At 35.4% G+C, this 19,350-nt stretch overlaps 1 protein-coding gene across 4 annotated transcripts in view; it reads left to right on the forward strand.

Moving 5' to 3' along the window:
• The window catches only part of MSR1 (macrophage scavenger receptor 1), a 251,146-nt gene that overhangs the window by 60,138 nt on the left and 171,658 nt on the right, over nucleotides 1–19,350 (forward strand). For 2 of the 4 annotated variants that reach the window (XM_081045696.1, XM_081045697.1), the window contains one exon: nucleotides 9,704–12,168. The exons of the other annotated variants lie outside the window; for them this stretch is intronic. In XM_081045696.1, the coding sequence (XP_080901822.1) occupies nucleotides 9,704–9,837 (134 nt within the window). In that variant the 3' untranslated portion in view covers nucleotides 9,838–12,168. Of the gene's footprint in view, nucleotides 1–9,703; nucleotides 12,169–19,350 lie in introns of those variants that run through there. 4 annotated transcript variants of the gene reach the window in all.

Genomic DNA, 19,350 nt, shown 5'->3' on the forward strand with positions numbered 1-19,350 from the left:
CTATCCTTGGTACATGATGGACCACCTGCATTCTGAGGGACAGCGAAAAGCCTTGAAAGGGAAAGAAGCAATTACATAGGTTCTCTGTACCTACTCTTTTTTACTTCTCCTTTAAGGAACATGATGGAAATAAGGAAAGGGAAAGGTTACTTTCCCTGCTGTTTGAGGTTGATAAAACATTGATTACTGGATGGCTCAGTAACCTGTTCTATGACTGTGTTAAAAGAACTACGAAGAAAATTTGCAGGAGACAAAATATTTGAATGTGTACCCATGACATTTCTACTATCTCATTTTTTTCCTCTAAATTGGCACCTTAAAATAGGTTTTATGTATAATTAAACATATGGAACTGTTTCAATTCTAAATGGCACAGAGATTAGAAAAAACTAGCCATATATATATATATATATATATATATATATATATATATATATATATATACAAGCATTTTAAAGTCAGTATTTCCTACTTATTTATCCTACTGTCCAAATCTGATAAATAATTTGTTTCTCTGAAGTTAATGTTACCAAAACAAACAAACAAAAAAGATTTAGTCTTCTTGATTTCATAATTATTATTCTAGAGAGATATGGGCAAGAAAAAATTGTATGCAAAATTATAAATATGAGATTATCTGATAATGCTATTTCATCTATAGTGATAAAATAGGGGAATGTGTCAAGTCATATCAAAAGACTAGAACAAGATAAGACTGACTTCTTAAATTCATAAGATATATTGTTACCTAATGTTATTATACAATTTATTGAGTAAAAACTATGTGCCAGAAATTGTGATAAACACCTGAATATAAAAATAGGTCACGATTCCATCCTTTATTCTTTAATCTAAATGAATCTGCTATGTCAGATTTAAGAGACAAATTTAAATGGGAGTCCACGTTCTAAAGTCTTTAGAGACCAGAAAGAAAATAGAATTTCATGGACAGCCATGACAAGACTGAAGAGTAGTGATGTTGAGAGTTTCTGTACCCAGGTTAAGCCTCTGGCCATTAGCTTTTAATTTGTGTCCTAAAGGTTTAAATAGAAGAAACAAAGTAAATAGAAAATATCCATAATTGGCCACAACCAAATAGCTCTTTGAAATTTCCAAATATTCTATCTCGATTACAATTTCAGAACTTTTTGCCCAGGTTGAAAAGTTTGAGACTAAAATCATTTTAGCACCTGTCAAATTTACCTCCTAAAGTGAAATGGTTATAAATATCAATAAACTAGATTTTTCTTGGTGGTGTTCCAGAGAAGGGGGAAAGAAAAAATCCCCAACTCTTGGCCACTAGAGAATCGAATAAATCAGTTAATCATTTAGCAAGTTTAAGCTGCCAATCTGAGTTTCCACAATATTGTATGGGGAGAGAATCCATTTCTGTGATAACTAAGATCCATAGCATGAATGGCTATTTTTAAATACATGACTGTATAAAACATTTCAAATGACAGCGTCTATGAGGTGGACAGCTACAGTTTTATTAGAAGGCATATAACTCTCATCTACAGCACCTTTAGTCACTTGGTAGGTGGCTAAAAAGTCTTGTTCTATAAATAGCATGTGATGATCTGAATTCTTAAGATGTGCTTTTGTTGCCAAAATGAAATACAGTTTGCCAGTTGTCTAGATAATTTAATAAATGGGGACTAGCTGACTAGCTCAATCCAAAATGAGAAAAATACACTAAAATACCTTTTATCAAGATGAGTGATTTCATAGCTTACTTAATTCAAAGAGTTGACAGCTCTGCATTTAGTTTTCTATCTTTAAGAATCAAGCCTGGTAGTACAGTTTATTAATTTCTTATATCTTGAAGTAAAACCTTTAATCTATTACAAAGAGAAAACCAGTTCAGAGCAACAGCTCTAGCATATGTACCTGAATTCAGGGGAAACTAATAACGTTTGGCAAAATACAACTTGTGGTAGGAAAGAGAACAAGATGTTGTATGTACCCCTGTTTTATTTCTTCTGTGTATATGAAGCCTTATCGCAGACTTCTAAGCTGCTTTTCCTTTGAAGTTCCCAAACACAGATGGTAAAAGCCACAGTTGGAGACTATTGTTAAGATTGCATTAACTTTAAGGCCTAGTCTTATAAGTAAAATACTCTTTGCCCCACAGCTTTTATTCATTCCTGCTCATATCCCTAGACATTTCTGGTCTAAAGCACTGGTAAAAAGGAAGAAAATAAGTATTTTAAAATACTGGCAAGAAAATGTTTTCTGTTTAAATAAGTAATGAAACAATAGCGTTTAGTCTCAGGTGGTTATTTTTTTGGCTATACGGAGGCAATTTTCTCCAGTTTTCTTCAGCTAACTGACTACTTCTCTAAGATGAATGTTCGTTTTTAGTGAGGCTGTGTATTTATGGTAGTTGGTGATTCTATACATTACATTAGAGATTAATTATAATAAAACAACAAGGCACGTCAGAATTTTGTTTCTCCTTTTACATTTTCAAGTGGCTGCTGAAGTGAATTGGAAAGACTAGGCGCTTGAGATAACTAAAGAGATATGAGTTGAGACTTTAGCTCTGGTACTTATGTCTCAGAATTTCATTTTTTTCAACAAAATAATAATAATAATAATAATAATAATAATAATAATAATAATACCAACCCAGCAGATTTATTCTGAATCTTAAGTGAGCTGTCATACAAAATGTGCCCAGTACAAAGCCTGCCTCGCAGCATCGCTCAAGAGTGGCAGAGATCATCACCAGCGATATAATTGCAAGTGTATTTTCCATCCTCTTTGAAAGGTAGAAGAGTCAGATCAGTATTGTACAGTGAGAACAGTGATGTTCCAAGGCTCTTAAAGTTGAACGGGATAAACACTGTACAGAGATAGTTGTGACGGAAATGCGCTGTGTAGGAACTCGGATGACCTCCCCACTGCACCCAAAGCAGATCGGCTCTCATCTCAGCTCTCTATGTAGAGTTCGGTACCACACAGTTGATGGATAATTATGAGAATTTTAAAATAACAAAGCAAGATGAGCAGAGAGAAAGAATAGAACTGAGGTTTCTTGTTCTGAAGAAAAAGAATCTGAGAAATAAGTTTCATGATCTGCTTCATTGTACATTGCATTTTAAGAAACAGGCTTACATTGGAAGCTGATTTTGGATTAGACATGGCAAACGACCTCTTTATGGAAAGCTGTGTTGAACTCCTGATTTTCCCACTCCTCCACCTTAAATTTACCGTTTCACTCGGGTAAACAAACAAACAAAAAAAACGATTTGGAATGCAGAATAGAGACAGGAAAGGAAACTTAGAAATATGAGTGGAGGAAATAGGACGAGAAAGAAATGTGTTAGAATTTTAATTATTTGTCATTTCTTAGGAAAGTAAGAAGAATCAAATTAATACTACTTTATACATTATTAGTAGAATTGAAACAAGAAGGAAAAATTTGAATTTGTTCCCATTGTATAATTCCCCCATTAGAGAAAGAATACAATTTTCTGGACACAGTTCTTTCCCCTCCCCTTACTTTTTCTGGTTTTAAAATAGCAATCCTGGTTTACCAGAGATAATCCTTGCAGCTTCAAACAAACAAAAAAAGATGCATAAGAATAAAGCTTAAAGCATGCTCCTTTAAATAATAGGTTCTTCCGTTTAGATGAACTTTTGCATAAAATGGAATGTTCTTTCTTTTTCCTGACAAAAAAGGTTAAATTAAGGAAGCACTGAGAGGTATCTGGTGCTTGACATTGCGGGGGGGAAAAAGGGAGAGAGTTGCTTCTCTCCCTATGTAGGCTTTCCAGTCTCTTGTCCTAGTGGTCTCTCTGTAGCAAACTTGGATGAGCTTTATCAGGAAATGCTGGTACTTCCGGAATTTGAGCTGGGCATATCTGAGCCTGTATGCTGATGCAGGAAGTGAGAACTGGACCTGAAGCCTCTATGTCATCTCAGTTTATAGAAGTTTGTGCTGATTCACACTTGAAAGCAGAAAACAAAAGAAAATTCTAAACACGAATGTCATCATTGATTCATTATCCCTCTCATATTCCATAATCAGTTTTCTAAATGGAATTTTAAAAATATATAAGAATAAACTGAAGGAGATAAAAAACATAACTGCACCTCTGCTTTAGTGAATGGGAGTAAAAATAATCTCAAAAATAAATAAAATATATCAATGGGTCAGAAGTCAAATACATACTGATCCCTGCACATTTTAAAATGTAAATATTTACATGTTGGATATTACAGAACCTGATATAGAGCCTATAGAGTTCTTAACATATTTGTTTGGTTACTTATGGAAACAAAGACAATGCTAAGTATGAAATAATATTGTTTGTCAAGAGCTTACTACATGATTTTATTTAGTGCACACAGTGCCTGTGAAAAACGTGTATTATAGCCCCAGTTTTTCAGAGAAAGTAAGTAAAGCTGTCATCTGTCACAAAACTTGCCCAAATTTACATAGCTATTGTTGTGGTTGGTGGGGGGAGGTCTAGATTCATTGTCTTAGCCTGTCTCTTTTCACTAGACAGAATTTCCTAAGTTCTTTAACCCTTAAGAAGTGTATGTTTAAAGAACTTGCTTTTTCATTTAATATAAGAATAATAATTAAATCATTAGGATTCAAACAAAATTTCTATTACAAAAGCAAAGGTTTTCTTGGACTGATTGATTGTAAGAGTAGTAATAGTAACCTGGAGAGCACCAGTATTTTTGAAATGTTTTTAACAGTGATGAGTCTTTTCGACTTGAAATTTTAAGGCAGATAAAAAAGAAAAAGATTAAAGGAATGTGATCTCAAAATAAGAAATCTTTCCAAGAACACTTTTTGGTTCTCAAATTGCTCTTACTAGGTATAGATAGCATGGTCCCATTTGTGTTTGTGAGTTTTTATATGTGTGAGCATTTTAAAATCATAGAAGTTTAAAGGTAAATGAAATCTTAGAGGTATTTTAGCCACATTCTTTTGTTTTGCATAGATGATAAAACAGGGGAAATAAGTGACTTCTTTAGAACCACAAAACTAGATTCCAGAACTATGGTCTGTTTATGCATTCTGTATTCCTATTCCCACTCCATTTTCAACTTTGAACAGCAACAACAACAAAATGAAATAAAATAAATGTTTTTCTTGAAGGAAAAGCTGTTGACAAAAGTATTTCCCAATTAGACATTTTAAGTCATACAAATTCATATCAGCCAGCCATAACTGTATTTAATAAAGATTCTTTCAGAGATTTTTAAGCATTTGTGATTTTTTGCTTCCCCAGATATCTACTCAGCAGCTAATCTCAAACCTTATCATTTTAATACATATCTGGCTAATGTATGAAATCTGATTAACTTCTCTTTTATTTTCATGAAAGTGGTGGGTTACTGAAGATCAGAATACAAGAAACACAAATCTCTTAAAGAAATAACAATATCTGTATTTTTAAAAAAGAGATTATGAGGAAATCTGTCAAGCATACTCTCAAGTATTACAAACCAAACCCATAAACTTTCAGAAGTAATGAGCAACACATTGATCATTGTCTGCTTTTGGAAACAGCAAGTCGGTCAGTTTGTCCTCCCACGGCCCTGAAATTGTAAAGGGAATTGTAGATATACAGATGGTTAAGTAGATAAATAGATAGATGATAGATTACAGTATAAAAACATATCTAAAATGTACACATCAATTTTGCACAGGTTTCCACTAAGTAGAAAGGATAGTTCAAAGGCAAAAACTGACAATGACAGCTGCAGCAAAAAAAAAAAAAAAAAAAAAATCCTTGAATAACAGTTATTACTTAAGAAATAAAAACAAATTTTGTTTTTCCATCTTTGTGGTTTGCATGAAGATACGATTTTATTAATTTTATGTACCTTTGCATTAATTTTTAATGCAGAAAACAACTTGGAAGGATATAGGGAATGCATATTAAAATTTTCCCTTAGTTTCAATAGTTTTAAATGTATTAATATAGAAGTAAAACAACAAATCTCCAAAAAATATTTTTATAACTCTATTTGGGCTTCGATGTAGACAATAAATATGACCAAGTTCTAAAGGCGATTATGTTCTGTTGTTTTGCTCGGCTCTCTCTGTTATTTTGAGAAAGCCATTCATCCTTCCTGAATCTCAGTTTATTTACTCATAAAATGGAGATAATTTGCATTATTTTACAAGATTATTAGAAGAGTAACTTTTAAAAATCATTTGTAAAAAGACCTAGTATGTTCCCTGTGTTTGAAAACATGCTCACTGTGTCTGAATCTTTTCCAGTTAGCTAAAGAACAGAGTTACAAATATGTTCTTGGTGGAAAAAACACCGGAATAAGAGCTAGGTGTTTGAGATGCAAGTATCGGTTCTGCCGCTTGTTACATGTGCAACCTCAGTTGTTCCATGTACGTAAAACAGAAGTCCTCACTAGGAGGCCAGTCCTAGAGAGAATGGATTTTGATTTTGTTCACTCATGCAGGGACTCAAAACAGATTTGTTGAACAACCGAATCTAATAATGCAGAAGATTGCAGTAAATCATTGATTTAAAGGTGCTGGCTCTAGACAAACAGAAGGTGGGAATGCTCCGTCATTCATTAGCTATGTGACCTTGGGCAGTTACTTATTCTCTCTGATTTTTACTTTCCTCAACAATAAAATGGCACTATAAAAGCACTCAATGTTTTAAGGTTATTTGAGGATTCAATGAGATAACAGATCAAAAGTATGTTGAATGTTTCCCCGCCACATTGTAAATTCTTCAGAGTGGGCTTAAATGTTCATTATTATTACGACAGCTTTGGTATTCTAACATCCATGAATTCCTTTACTGTGGTTTCTAAAAACTTGTGCCCACATATCAGCACATTAATTGACTAAGTAACATCTGTCTTGTGCTCCCTCTATGGGGATAACTTTGCTGTTGTAGTAACCATTGGGAGGTCCAGTTCTTAATTCTTTTTTCCTGGGTTGTAAAGAGTCTGCACTGCTGACATCTAACTACAGTGACTAGATGTACAACCTGTAGAGTGAAAGCATCACAGTACCCTGGGTACAGAAGTCGTGGAGCCATAACATTCTCGTGTTCCCAGTTATGACAGAGCCACAGCTTTCAGAAAAAGTATTACTTGTATGTATTTATACAATTTATAAGTCTCAATAAATGTAGTAAATACAATTTATAAGTGCCCCAATATTTTGACTCCCTTTTATGTTAATATGGGAGTAGTTTTACTCTTTGTGTAATTGTTATTATTTGCCTATATTTTTGAGTAGTAGCCCTTTTGGACTTCCAAAAATTTGGTGTAGACTTTATATACAGTATTTAAAAAGAAGCACATGTACAAACATGCTCACACATATAAACACTCACAAACACAAATGGGACCATGCTATATACCTAGTAAGAACAATTTGGGAACCAAAAAGTGTTCTTGGAAAGATTTCTGGTTTTGAGATCATATTCCCTTAATCTTCTTTTTTTTTATCTGCCTTAAAATTTCAAGTCGAAAAAAATTCACCGCTCTTATAAGCATTTCAAAAAACACTGGTGCTCTCCAGGTTACTGTTACTACTCTTACACTTAATCAGTCCAAGAAAACCTTTGCTTTTATAACAGAAATATTGTTTGAATCCCAATATTTAATTATTATCATATTAAATGAAAAATGCAATATTCCTAATTACCTTCATAATGTAAACCAGAATATAATTTTGTCTCATAGTTGGATCATTCTAGTGAAGTCACAAATTATTCAAAAATTAAGTGATTGCACCAATTTATTTTATATGTGGAAATCAAAACTTCCTGTCCATTTCTAAAAGTAAATAAAAACATGAATCATCACAGAAAACATCTATATAGACATCCTATTAACTGTTCTTCTGGCTTATGGATTCTTCTTCCATATTTCTGCCAGACACACACTTCTAAAATGTAGTTCTGAAAATATCGTTTCTTTTGGTAACTCACAATATACAATTTTTAAAAATTTATAGTATGGTCCCAGCTTTCTATCCAACCTTCCTAATGTATCCTTCCATCATTAGTATCCTTTTTGTTTCATATGCCAGGAGAATGTTAACTATTCTAATACCTCAAGCATTTTCATACTTCCCCCACTATATGGAGTGACTTCTTTTTTTATACATGGAAACCTCTATCCATTTGTTTAAGGTTTGGTCACGTTATCCACATGGTGATTACAAAATTCCCAATATCTGCTAGTTTTTCATATATTATGTGCACATACCACTGTTCAAATGTATACATTATTAATCATGTACCTACTGTTAACTTACTGAGTTCACAGAATATTTGAAAAATCATTTGAAATGTCATTATATGTGACATTATACGTGCCTCTTTGAAAAACAAGTCTTCATTTGACATTGTTTTATAGCTACACAAAGTTCTGTTTCTAAGTTGAATTTATTTCCAAATATGTTTTATACAGTTCTTGTGACCGAGAATCTTTTAACATTATATTGATCCAAATGAAAAAATATGATTTACTGATTATGTTTACAGTATTAACATATTTATTTACCCTCCACCAGTTTTGCAAAAGTATTTATTAAAATTTAGCTGCTAAATCATTAATTTCTTGAAATGCTCTTGAAAACTCAGTAGGATGAGTTTTTTTGCAATATTATATGTGTAACAAAACCTTATGAAATCATTCATTTAGAAGTTTCCAAAAGTTCTGTTTCTAAATGTTTTAAGTATAAAAGAAATAACTTTTATATGTGATATACTTAGAAAATCTTTAGAGAATATCAGAAAAATATTTCCAGCATTCATTTTTAAAATGACCTTTACTAGCCATGAATTCCTTTAAAAAAAAAAGCCATTGTTTTCTTCTTCATTGATAAAATAATGTTCTTATCTTAAAAGTGGCAGTTAAGTTTGTTTATTTAGATAAATATCAGCTAGGTAGCCTACTGCAGATAGCCTAGACTTTGTTTTTCCTTCGAATGCAGCTGAGGAAGATTTCAGACAAAGGATAAGTAAGGAATAGCATTAGTTCTGCTATTTTCTTGTTGTTTGTGTGTACTTGCGATTAATAACCCATGGTCTTCTTATAGGACAGTCTGTAAGCCCTTTGATGATTGGATTAGTCTTAGTTTAATTATGAATAGATAATATATTTGGTAAACCAGGCACATGTAAACTGAAATACACTGGAAGCAAGAACACCAAGGTATCTTACTTTCAGATATACCTCAAACAGATACATTTAGATCATCAAGTCATCGCATATATCCATTATTATTAAAGGTTATTTCTTTCCTTATTTAAAAAAAAAATAAAACCAATTTGTTAAATGCTTCGAACAAAGCAATCATTCTTTAATCTATGATTTTGTAGAACTGTGTATGTACTATTGTTATAGCTCTTATACTTTGTGTTGTAGTATTTTACACATTTACAGAATATAAAGTTTTCTGGGGCAGGGGATTAATTTTTGAATTCTCATAGAGGTCACAGGACTTGTATATACCGTGTTCCCGCAAAAATAAGAACTAACCAGAAAATAAGCCCTAGCAGATTTTTTTAGGATGACATCCCCTGAACATAAGCCCTAATGCATCTTTTGAAGCAAAAATTAACATAAGACCCGGTCTTATTTTCGGGGAAACACGGTAGGTAATGAACAACACATGGCTTTGTTTCACTCAAACATAAACACTAACTACACTTACTACTGCAGTTGTATCTGATTTTTGCAGGTACTGGTCCAATATGGCTGAATGAAATATTTTGTTTTGGGAGAGAATCATCAATCGAAGAGTGTAAAATTCAAATCTGGGGCGTGAGAGCCTGTACACATGCCGAAGATGCGGGAGTCACTTGCACTTTATAATGTATCATTGTTTATTTACATATATGAAATCATTGCCAAATGATTTGTATTACTTTGTTCCATTAAAGTCAGTTTAACGAATATTTTAGACATCAAGAACATTGTCCAAAGATAACGAATATATAAAAAATTACTGGGTAAACATCGAACACCTTCATACTGACTATATGTATATATTTGAACCATTTTAACACTAGATTTTTAAATAGAATTTTATTATATAGTGACTTATGTATCAAATTGAATATATTGAAGTTTAAGTTGTCTGGATTACAAATGCCATTAATAATGAAAACACATTCCATCAATGTCTCCAATTTATCTTCACTGCAAGATTATAATTTTTGTCACTTGTGTCATTGCAATCTATTGTTGATTTTAATTTAATTATTTTTTGAATAATGAGAGAGTTGAGAAAATTTCTTTTGTGCCAAGTTTGCAAAATCTTCAATCCATACATATTTCTAAAGAAGGCATCTTATTCAGTTATCAAGATCTCTGAATATGCAATAACTTGGCTGTTAAAGAACATGTTAATGATATGTTTCAGCAATGATGGAATACTCAGCAGGAGGTTTTACAGGCTCATATATTAATATGGTCAATAATAACACAATTAACAACATGGTTATTAACAATAATAACATGTTTATTTTACACGTTCATGTATTGACAGGTTTTTGTTCTTTTTTTTTTAACTGATTCATAAATTTAGTTGAAAGCAGGACTTATGAGAAAAGGCACAAGCCTACCACTGCTACTATATATGTCCTAATAATTGTTGGATCAAAATGTCATTTCAACATGGAGCTCAGATTGTTATGCATTTAAATAAAGTTGAATAATTAGATTGTTACAATTCTGGGAGACTGTTTAAAATGTAAATACATCTGCTTACTCCATTTAAATTAACAGCATGCAAATGTCTTTAGTGCAAAAGGAAGTTTTAGTTATCCTTCTTTGGAGTCTTTCTTGAAGTCAGTCCCTGCCTTCTCCCCTGTTCTGGATCTAGAAATGTGTTAGTGTAGCTATGCTAGAACTACATTTCCCAGGATTCTCTTTCCTAAGTTGTTCTGATTTAGCAGGGACCACAAAAGACATGTTGCCTGGGAATGGGAAGCTGAGAGTTTAGCAGCAGCCACAGTTCTTTTTATGCTCAGAAAGTCACTTCAGAGGCATAAAGGCACAGCTACGGCATATATACGTTGTCCCTGCTCTGCTGGCTGACTTGATTTCCAGGACTGCTGGGCCTGTAGCTCCTGAAGTTCCCTCTGGAGCCTCCTTCAGTTTCTCCCACTGCTAGGCCAGATGCACATGGAGCATCACGATGAATTAATTCACCCTGTTCTCCTGAGGCCACTTGAACCATCCAAGCCGGGGGCAGTGAGAAATTAACGCAGTTTCTAGCTCATCTTCTTGGGTTTCATTGTGTCCTTGCTCTCCCCCAGTTCATGTCCATCTTTCCTTTTAAATTGCCACCCTGCTGACTTCAGATTCTTAGACTGCTTAATCAGCAACCAAAACACACAATTGCATAAGATCAAATATCCTGAAGGGAACGAAGAAAGAGTCACTCTGCCCTTTGAGATAGTGGCCTTGGAAAGGGCTGGAAAGTGGACAGGAGAATATACGATGTTTAATAATTACAGTGGTGGGCTTGATATTTAGAATTTCTTCCAGTTTATAAAGAAATGGAATTATTTTTAATGACTTTGTGTTTTCTGAAGGCAATGCTATGCTGAGACTGAAACACATGGGCCCAGGTTTTAAAAGAGTTATGTAAAGTATCGAACTATTGTGCTGTTCTTATACAAAAATTTCAACTACATAAGAATTTTTATAAAGGGAATTCCTATGTTATTTTTAATAACCCTAGAATTGAATGTGACCCTTAAAGTTCTTTGGGGTTCCCTGAATGAACGACTTTAGAATTATACACCTAGACTAATTTTAGTTTAGGAAGAAAAAAAAAAAGATTGAAATACATTTGTTAAACATCCATTAAGATCTTCCCTAGGGCCAAATAAGTTCAAACAAACCTGTGAAACATTTTTATTTTTTTTAAAGTCTTTGATGCTTCATGCTTACAATATTCTCCTAAAAAGACTGATAAAATTAATGACATAAATTGTTCATTTATTTTCTCTTGTTAAATTCATAAAATAGTCTTCTTCTAAAGGTTCAATGACAGAATGAAGTGAAAACAGCTCCTATTCTGAATAAGAGCTTATTAGGGAAGTCAAGTCCTGCTTACTTTCATAGAACTAATTGGTGTTATATCCAAGTCACCTGCCACAGTGATTAGAGGGGTAAAAAGAATAACCTGAGAGAGTTCAGAATAAATAAAGGAAAAGAAGGAAGAAGGAAAATGAGAGGAAGGACAGGAATAAAAGATGGGAGGAGATCCAAGGAACAGCAAATTTGCTAATCATCACTTCATCATTCATTGAAAGTTTTGAATTAGACGGTAGGTCGATTTGTGATATTTTTAAACATCTTATGCTAAAGAAATGAGGTAACAAATTAATTGGGAAAAAATGTCTTTGGGGACTTTAGTAGTATTAGACAATTATTTTTATCTTAATATTCATATTTTAAACTTGACTTCCTACTTAAAAACAGTTTTATTCCACATTACAGGTAATAAGGGAATCAAAACATTTAAGAGAACACATTTACCATATAAAAGTTTGTTACCAGTGGCTGTGTACTCAAATTATAGTAGTGATAGATCTCTACCTGTAAACTTGACTTATGTTTAGAGACAAAAGAGCATACATTTCCTATGCTAGAACACCATTTGATGTATTTTTGATTTTAAAATAGAACTGTAATATCTTTTAATCATTAACATTGAGACAAGTTTATCTCACAATAAGATCAAGCAAAAATACGTAACATTCTCTGTGGATTATGCTCTTGCTGTAGAGTTGAAAAACTTAAACAATTCATTATTATTTCCTACGTGTCTTCATGAAAAGAAGAGCGGCGTCATTTCACAGAAAGGTTAGCATATATTAGGAGACAGAGGATGTGGACTGTGTACTAGGCTGGCGAGGGAAGGCCCATTGTGGGGACAAAGCCCCAAAAAACAGTTTCCAGGCTCTCAGCCTCACATAGAAAGGTGCTGGCTCGGGTAGTAAATGGCCATCAACTGTGATCAGATGGCCAGCAGCTGTGGCTAGTTGGCCGTCAGATGCAACCGGTAAGCCATTGGCCACTAATATAACGGCTATGGCTACGCTAGCAGAAAGAATGGGGCTAGCAAGAGTGGATTGCAGAGAGGCGGATGCCGCCGGCGGTAATATATTGGTTTGACTCCCCTACTTATGGCTCCGTGGGTGTTCCTTTTTGGCCCCACAATGTCCTGCGTTTTTATGTGGGGAGCGAGAGCGGAGACCCTGCACGACAAATGGCGCAGCGAGCAGGGTCCCCTGCGTGACACCCATATTTCTGTCCTGGCTGTGCCTCTCGCTTGCTGCATGTTCTGTAGGGAAGTCGTTTCACCTTTAATCCTCAAACCCTAACAAACAAAAGAGGAATGATTATATGTGACTTACCTAACTCAGGGCATGAGTGTGAGGACCGCAGGTGAAATAAATTACTGACAGGACAGAATTCATTCATTTTCTCATAACCTTAATATTTACTAGTCCCACCTAGCCCTCCCCCCCACACACATAATGGTGTTAATACAAATAAAGAAATGGAATTAATTTGAAGTTGCTTTTGTTTTCTAAACTGTTTCCTTTTCGTTTTGATGTGACTTTGAGACACCCACACCTTATAGTTCCATTAAGGTTAAAAAGGTGGTAGTGTTGTATAAATTAAAATAGAAAGTTTATTGTATATCAGGAGCTTTTAATATATTCAGATGTTTAGGCGAGGGAAATGCTGTGTGAATCATCTTAGTCTAGTGAAGGAATCGTCTTGTAATATTAAAAAACAAACAAACAAACAAAAACAATGAGGGGAACATTTCCCAGGATGCCTGGGGTACTTGGTTTGTCCAGTGCAGGCAGCTAGCTCTATAGGCATCCAGAGAAACAGAGAGAAAGGAATTTTCACAGACTGATCTGAAATGAAGCCACAGCAGAAATCTCAGATCAAGAAGCATTGGTAAAAATATGCCCCAGATGAATTTACTTTCCTCCAGCTCCCAAAGCTTCAGTCCCTTTACTGGGTAGTTTTCTCTCCTTACACCAGCTCTCTCCTCTATCCAGTTTTTTTAACTTTCTCCTCTCCTAGAAAGGCCTGGGGTTTCATTAAAAAGCTGTTAGACTAAAACTGGCTGGTCCTAGAGAACACCAGCCAAGGTCTTAATCCAAGCCACATGCTTTTTAAGTCATAAAACCAGCACCTGACACAGCATACATGCCAATGAGACTGTGGAAAGTTCCAGAGAAGTTGGAAACAAGAAGTTGGAAAGGGAAGAAAGTTGAGCCCTTCTTCGGAAGTGCTTATGATCTAAAGGAAAAGAATGCGGTTTGGATACCCAACAAAATCTTTACAACATTATAGAATACCTTCCCCAAATTAATTTTCAAAAGAAAAACCCTGAAGCCATCTTGTGGTTACCAGCTGCTTCCAAATCCCTTCACCTTTCCCCTTATCCCCAACCCCCTCCCACACACCCATCTAACCTGTGGATACCTGATCATGGCATTGTACATCAGAAGCTAAACATTAATGAATGCCAACTATAATTTTATATATATAATGTGATGGTTCAGTGTGAGGTCGGAGGGATAGTGGATGGGGGGAGGGGGGTTCACAGTATGAGGGATATAAATGATGAACGTCTAAGTATTACCTTGTTTTGTACACCTGAAACTAATAAATTAATTAATTAAAAAAAAAAAAAAAAAAAAAAAAAAAAAAGAATGCGGTTTGGCACAGAGGAAATTTTTATAAGCAGTGCCACAAAAGGATAAAACTTGAACAACCTTAGTAGAACACTAAGAGCTGAAAACAAACAAACCAGTTGCTCCAATTCAGTTTTTAAGTGGAAGTTAAGAGGCATCTGGGAGTCATTGTAAAACCATAGAATGGGAAACAGGATCTAATGATGATGGTGGCTAGAAGAAAAGCTGGTTATCTGCAGTCTTAACGAACTGGTGATGTATAATACCAGACATCCATTTCATTTAGCTCCATCGTGGGTTTGTTTAAGGTGAAAGGGCTACTCCTCTTTGCTTCACAGCACGTTATAGCAGGTCACAAAATGTGGATTGAAGCCTCCTGACCCTAACATGTGTTGTGAAATTAAGCAAGGCAATGCCATTTTACATTCTAAACATTTTCATCTTTAAGATAAGACATTTACACCTCGACTCTCTTACTTCAGTGTCACTGTTGTGATAAAATTAGATTCTGAGACAATAATCTGTATAAGTTGGCTACACAGTCTAAAATGTTTAAATTAGTATTATTATTATTGCTGTCTGGGAAGGGAAGGTGAGAGGCAGAGAAAATGTGTTTCTATTTTATACTCAGGGAGCGAGTCTGACTGGATATAATTTTGAGTTTGGAATTATACATGTCTTTAGGATGAATTTTTAATATAGGATAATAATATAAGTTTCTTAGTAGTTCTGATTAATCATTTTGGCATAATTACCTTGCTTTATTGTATAATTCATGTTATGACATTGCCAGGTGCCAGCATCATTAGTAATAGAGACTGTGCTTTAATTTCCATATTTTTTCTTAAAATGCATAAGCAAGACACACCTTGCCATATAAGAGGCACAGTGTTATGTAGAAAGTTTTAGGGAAAGAATTTTGGGCCCAGACTATGATGGCTGGATTCCTCCCTTACTTCCCAGTAATTCCTGTTTTGAGGTCTCATGGTCCGATGTGAGTTTGGTGCTGGGTCTACCACACATGAGTTTAAATTTCATAAACATCAATTCATGAGCATCAGTTTTCTCATATGTGTATATGGGCATGATAAAAGTACTTACAGGCTTGTTATTAAAATCAATAAAATAATATGAGAGCAATTGACGGTAACCTTAAAAGTTGGTGTTATATAAGAAGTCATTTGGAAAGGTTTTCTCAACACTGAAAGGTGATACTGAGGGGAGGGGAGATTATTATAAGCTTTTGTAACAAGAATGATGGGCAGGGTTCTATATGTCCACTTTAATTCTTGGGTGTTGAAATTCTAGCTCCCCACCCCGAGTCTTAAAAACTATAATTTTAGAACATGAAAGTACACAATAGGGTGCTAATTTAAGAAGTTCATCATTTTGAAGGATTATAAATGTGTTTTTGTAGTAATAAGAAGTTCTTTAAGTTCCAGAAGCGAGTGTGTGTGTGTGTGTGTGTGTGTGTGTGTGCATGCCAGGTCCATACTGAATGACAAAGTTGTAAAATAAGCTGTGTAGAGAATTTCCTTTTGTTCTCATGATCTGGCACTGGAATGGAAGTCTTGTAAAATTAATAAATCCTTTAAATTTACATTAAATGGATTTATTTCTCTCTCCCTACCAGTAGAGGGAGACCTAGGTCTCTCCAGGAACTCCACTGGAGTGAACAATCACAACTGACACTTTACCTGGTCAACCTGAGATTTCCATTCCCCCTTCTTCTGAGTTAGTTAAATTTAGGGGTCATACTAGTGTTCCAAAAGTGTGTTTCTCTTCCTGCATTACCTCCTTATGGACACCACTTGAATTCCATTATGTCCAAAATATCTCAAACTCAAAGCCTGATGATTGAGAACATCAGATAAAGTTCCCAATAACATGAACAACTCAGGACCATATATTGTGTCCTGTTGTTGATGTCTCCCACCACTGAGAAAGTCTCATTAGTTGACCTTACTTCCCCTTTGCTTCTCAGCTCCTCGCCTCTTTCCTCAACCCTTTTTCTATCCTACCAGGCTCTAACTTAGCACCCAGTGCCTCATCATACCTTGATCATCACAGATCTTGGTTGTTTTTTTCTTCCATTATGTCCATGACTAAGGAGACTTACTTTCCTCCTTTAAATCTAAGAACAGACATTTACCTAATACAGTCATCATTCTCTCTAAGGGGATCTGTTACGAGCAGCAAAAACAATATGCTCCCCCATCTTACAGGTTAGATTCGAAAGGAGAATATCACCATACATTTACTAAGCACTCAAAATAGTCAGGTATATATCTAGGTACTGAGGGGAAAACAACAGTGAATAAGGTATAACTGTTACATAAGAGGTAGACAGGAGAATCACCATGGATATAGATGCACTGAGTTTATTATTCATAATCTGCAGAAGGCTGTAGCAAATAAATAGGCTCTGTTATTTAATGACTCAGTCTGGCCAGTTCTTGAAATAAGACTGAATATATGTGAGAAACCCAATCCCTCAGCACCCCCCACCTCAACCAGGTATGATCTCAAATCATGAGTAAGGTGTAATCCTGGTGTTTGTCCTGTTTCCTGAGACTGCTGAGTGGCTTTGTGCCTCAAAAAGCTGCCTTCTTATTACCACTACTGCACACCATGGCCAAATTACTGGATGTTTGTCTCCATGATGATTATTGTATGGCTTCCCTGCCTGCCTGGAGGGCTTCCTGTGACCCTGCTCAGCTTGCTGGGATCTTAGGGTCCCATTTAGTCCAAACCAACGCCCTCTCTCTTTTGGTCCAGCTGGGTCCTCTTGTCCAGTAAATGCCAGTGTCTCTCTCTCTCGTCAAGAGAGACCATGAAAATGACACTCCCTCCACCCTGATTTCTGTTTCTGTGACTTATTATTTGGATCTGATAAAAATATCAATCCTCTTTACATGCCGTAGTCAGCAATCAGAAGAGGAGAAGCTCTTTTTACCCTCTCCTCGTCTCTCTTAGGCACCAAACTCATTGATCCCATAGTATCTCTCCAGCTATCATTCAAAAATAGTCCAAGTCCTTTATCACTTTAGTCTACTGGTAATGTAACACATAGTATTACAGCCCAGTGCTTCTGAACAATGCTCCATTTAGAAGATAATGTGAATAACTACTAGTTCAAGCACAGAATCGTTAATAGACTATAAAAAGGTATTTGTTCATATAAAGTATCACTCATTGCTTGCCTGTCATACCCTTTATCTAAGCACTGTGGTGAGGTGCCTGAGCAGTAATAATTTCATATTTGAACTTTAAAATAAGCTTTTAAATAACTTAAGCATCTGCTTAGCTGAGGAGGTATAAGTGTTGGTGCCAGGGCATATCAGCTGTGCTCTCTGAACATTTTCCGACTTTTCAGGCAGAATTAAATTAAAGCTAATGGAACACAATTTACAACTTATATAGTAGACAGAAAAATATGATAACTTAGTTATGAAACTTTTTCCTACTGCTGAGTATTCTCTCAAACAATAATAGTGGAATCTCAGAATTGGTAGCTTTTACAGACTGGAAACAGAAGGATCTAGAAATAAAAATTAATGTTGTAAAACAAAGAAAACTGTTGATTTCCAGCATTTGTAATACTCAAGAATTTATCAATAAGGCAGACTAAGAGGAGAAGGTGAAGGATACACCCCCTACTGTGGCCAGGGGAGGATGAGGCATAGAATGGGCCTGGCTGAGAGAGATTTGTCACACACTTTGCACTGAGACATCTGAATTCATGCCAGAAGATGACCCAACCTGCAGACTGAAGACAGAAATGGGGGGTTTAAGTATATACCATGATAGGTGAAAAGGCACAGCGTAAGGGACACAGAATCTGAAGTCCAGGAAACCTGCGTTCAAATTCTGACTGTACATTTGACGAGTTTGCTATTTGTAAACTTAGGCAAATTATGCAACCTTCCTAAGACTCTGCTCTTTTCTCTCGTATCAATGTAATAATAATGATCATAAAGAACCACGGTCATTTCCTAGCTGATTGGCAGCCTCATTAAATGTTTCACGCCATAGTCCGATTCAGTCCTTAGAAGAGCAGACCAGTGATCAGTATATTTGTTCATAAACAATAGGAGCAAGGCTTCTGGATCAAAGGGGAAGCAGAGAAGGGATGAACAAGAGGATAGGGACTATTGAAACTCAAACTGGTCCTAACGGTGTACTAAAAGAGATGACTCTGGGCCACCTACGAGCCTTGCAAGTTGGGGCCGAATCCAAGTGGGATGAGCTAAATCACCTGAGTGGGGTGAGTAATCTGGGGTCCTAGCATTCACCTTGGGACATGACAAGCTGCTGAGCTCTGCAGTAAGGTGTGCTGGAAGCACAGAACCCCACAGGAGCCAAGAAGTTGCAACTGCTGCAGTGTCCCAAGTTAACCTAACAGATGCAGCAACTGAGTTCTAAGATATTTTTTCACTCTTCTGCCTGGAGGTTGTTCTGGAACATCTTGCCTCAAGGTTAGATTGGTGCTTAAACTAAAGACTGTTTTGTCAGCAAGAAGAGGCGATTACTCACTCTTGACTTGCCTCACAGATTTATGAACAAACTCATCCAGTATTTCTTTACCAAGCCCTTAGAAAATGGTCTTTACCAAGCCCTTAGAAAATGGTGAGGAGGAGTGGCCCAG

Source organism: Rhinolophus hipposideros, assembly GCF_964194185.1.
Source record: "Rhinolophus hipposideros genome assembly, chromosome: 4".
NCBI classification, from domain to species: domain Eukaryota; kingdom Metazoa; phylum Chordata; class Mammalia; order Chiroptera; family Rhinolophidae; genus Rhinolophus; species Rhinolophus hipposideros.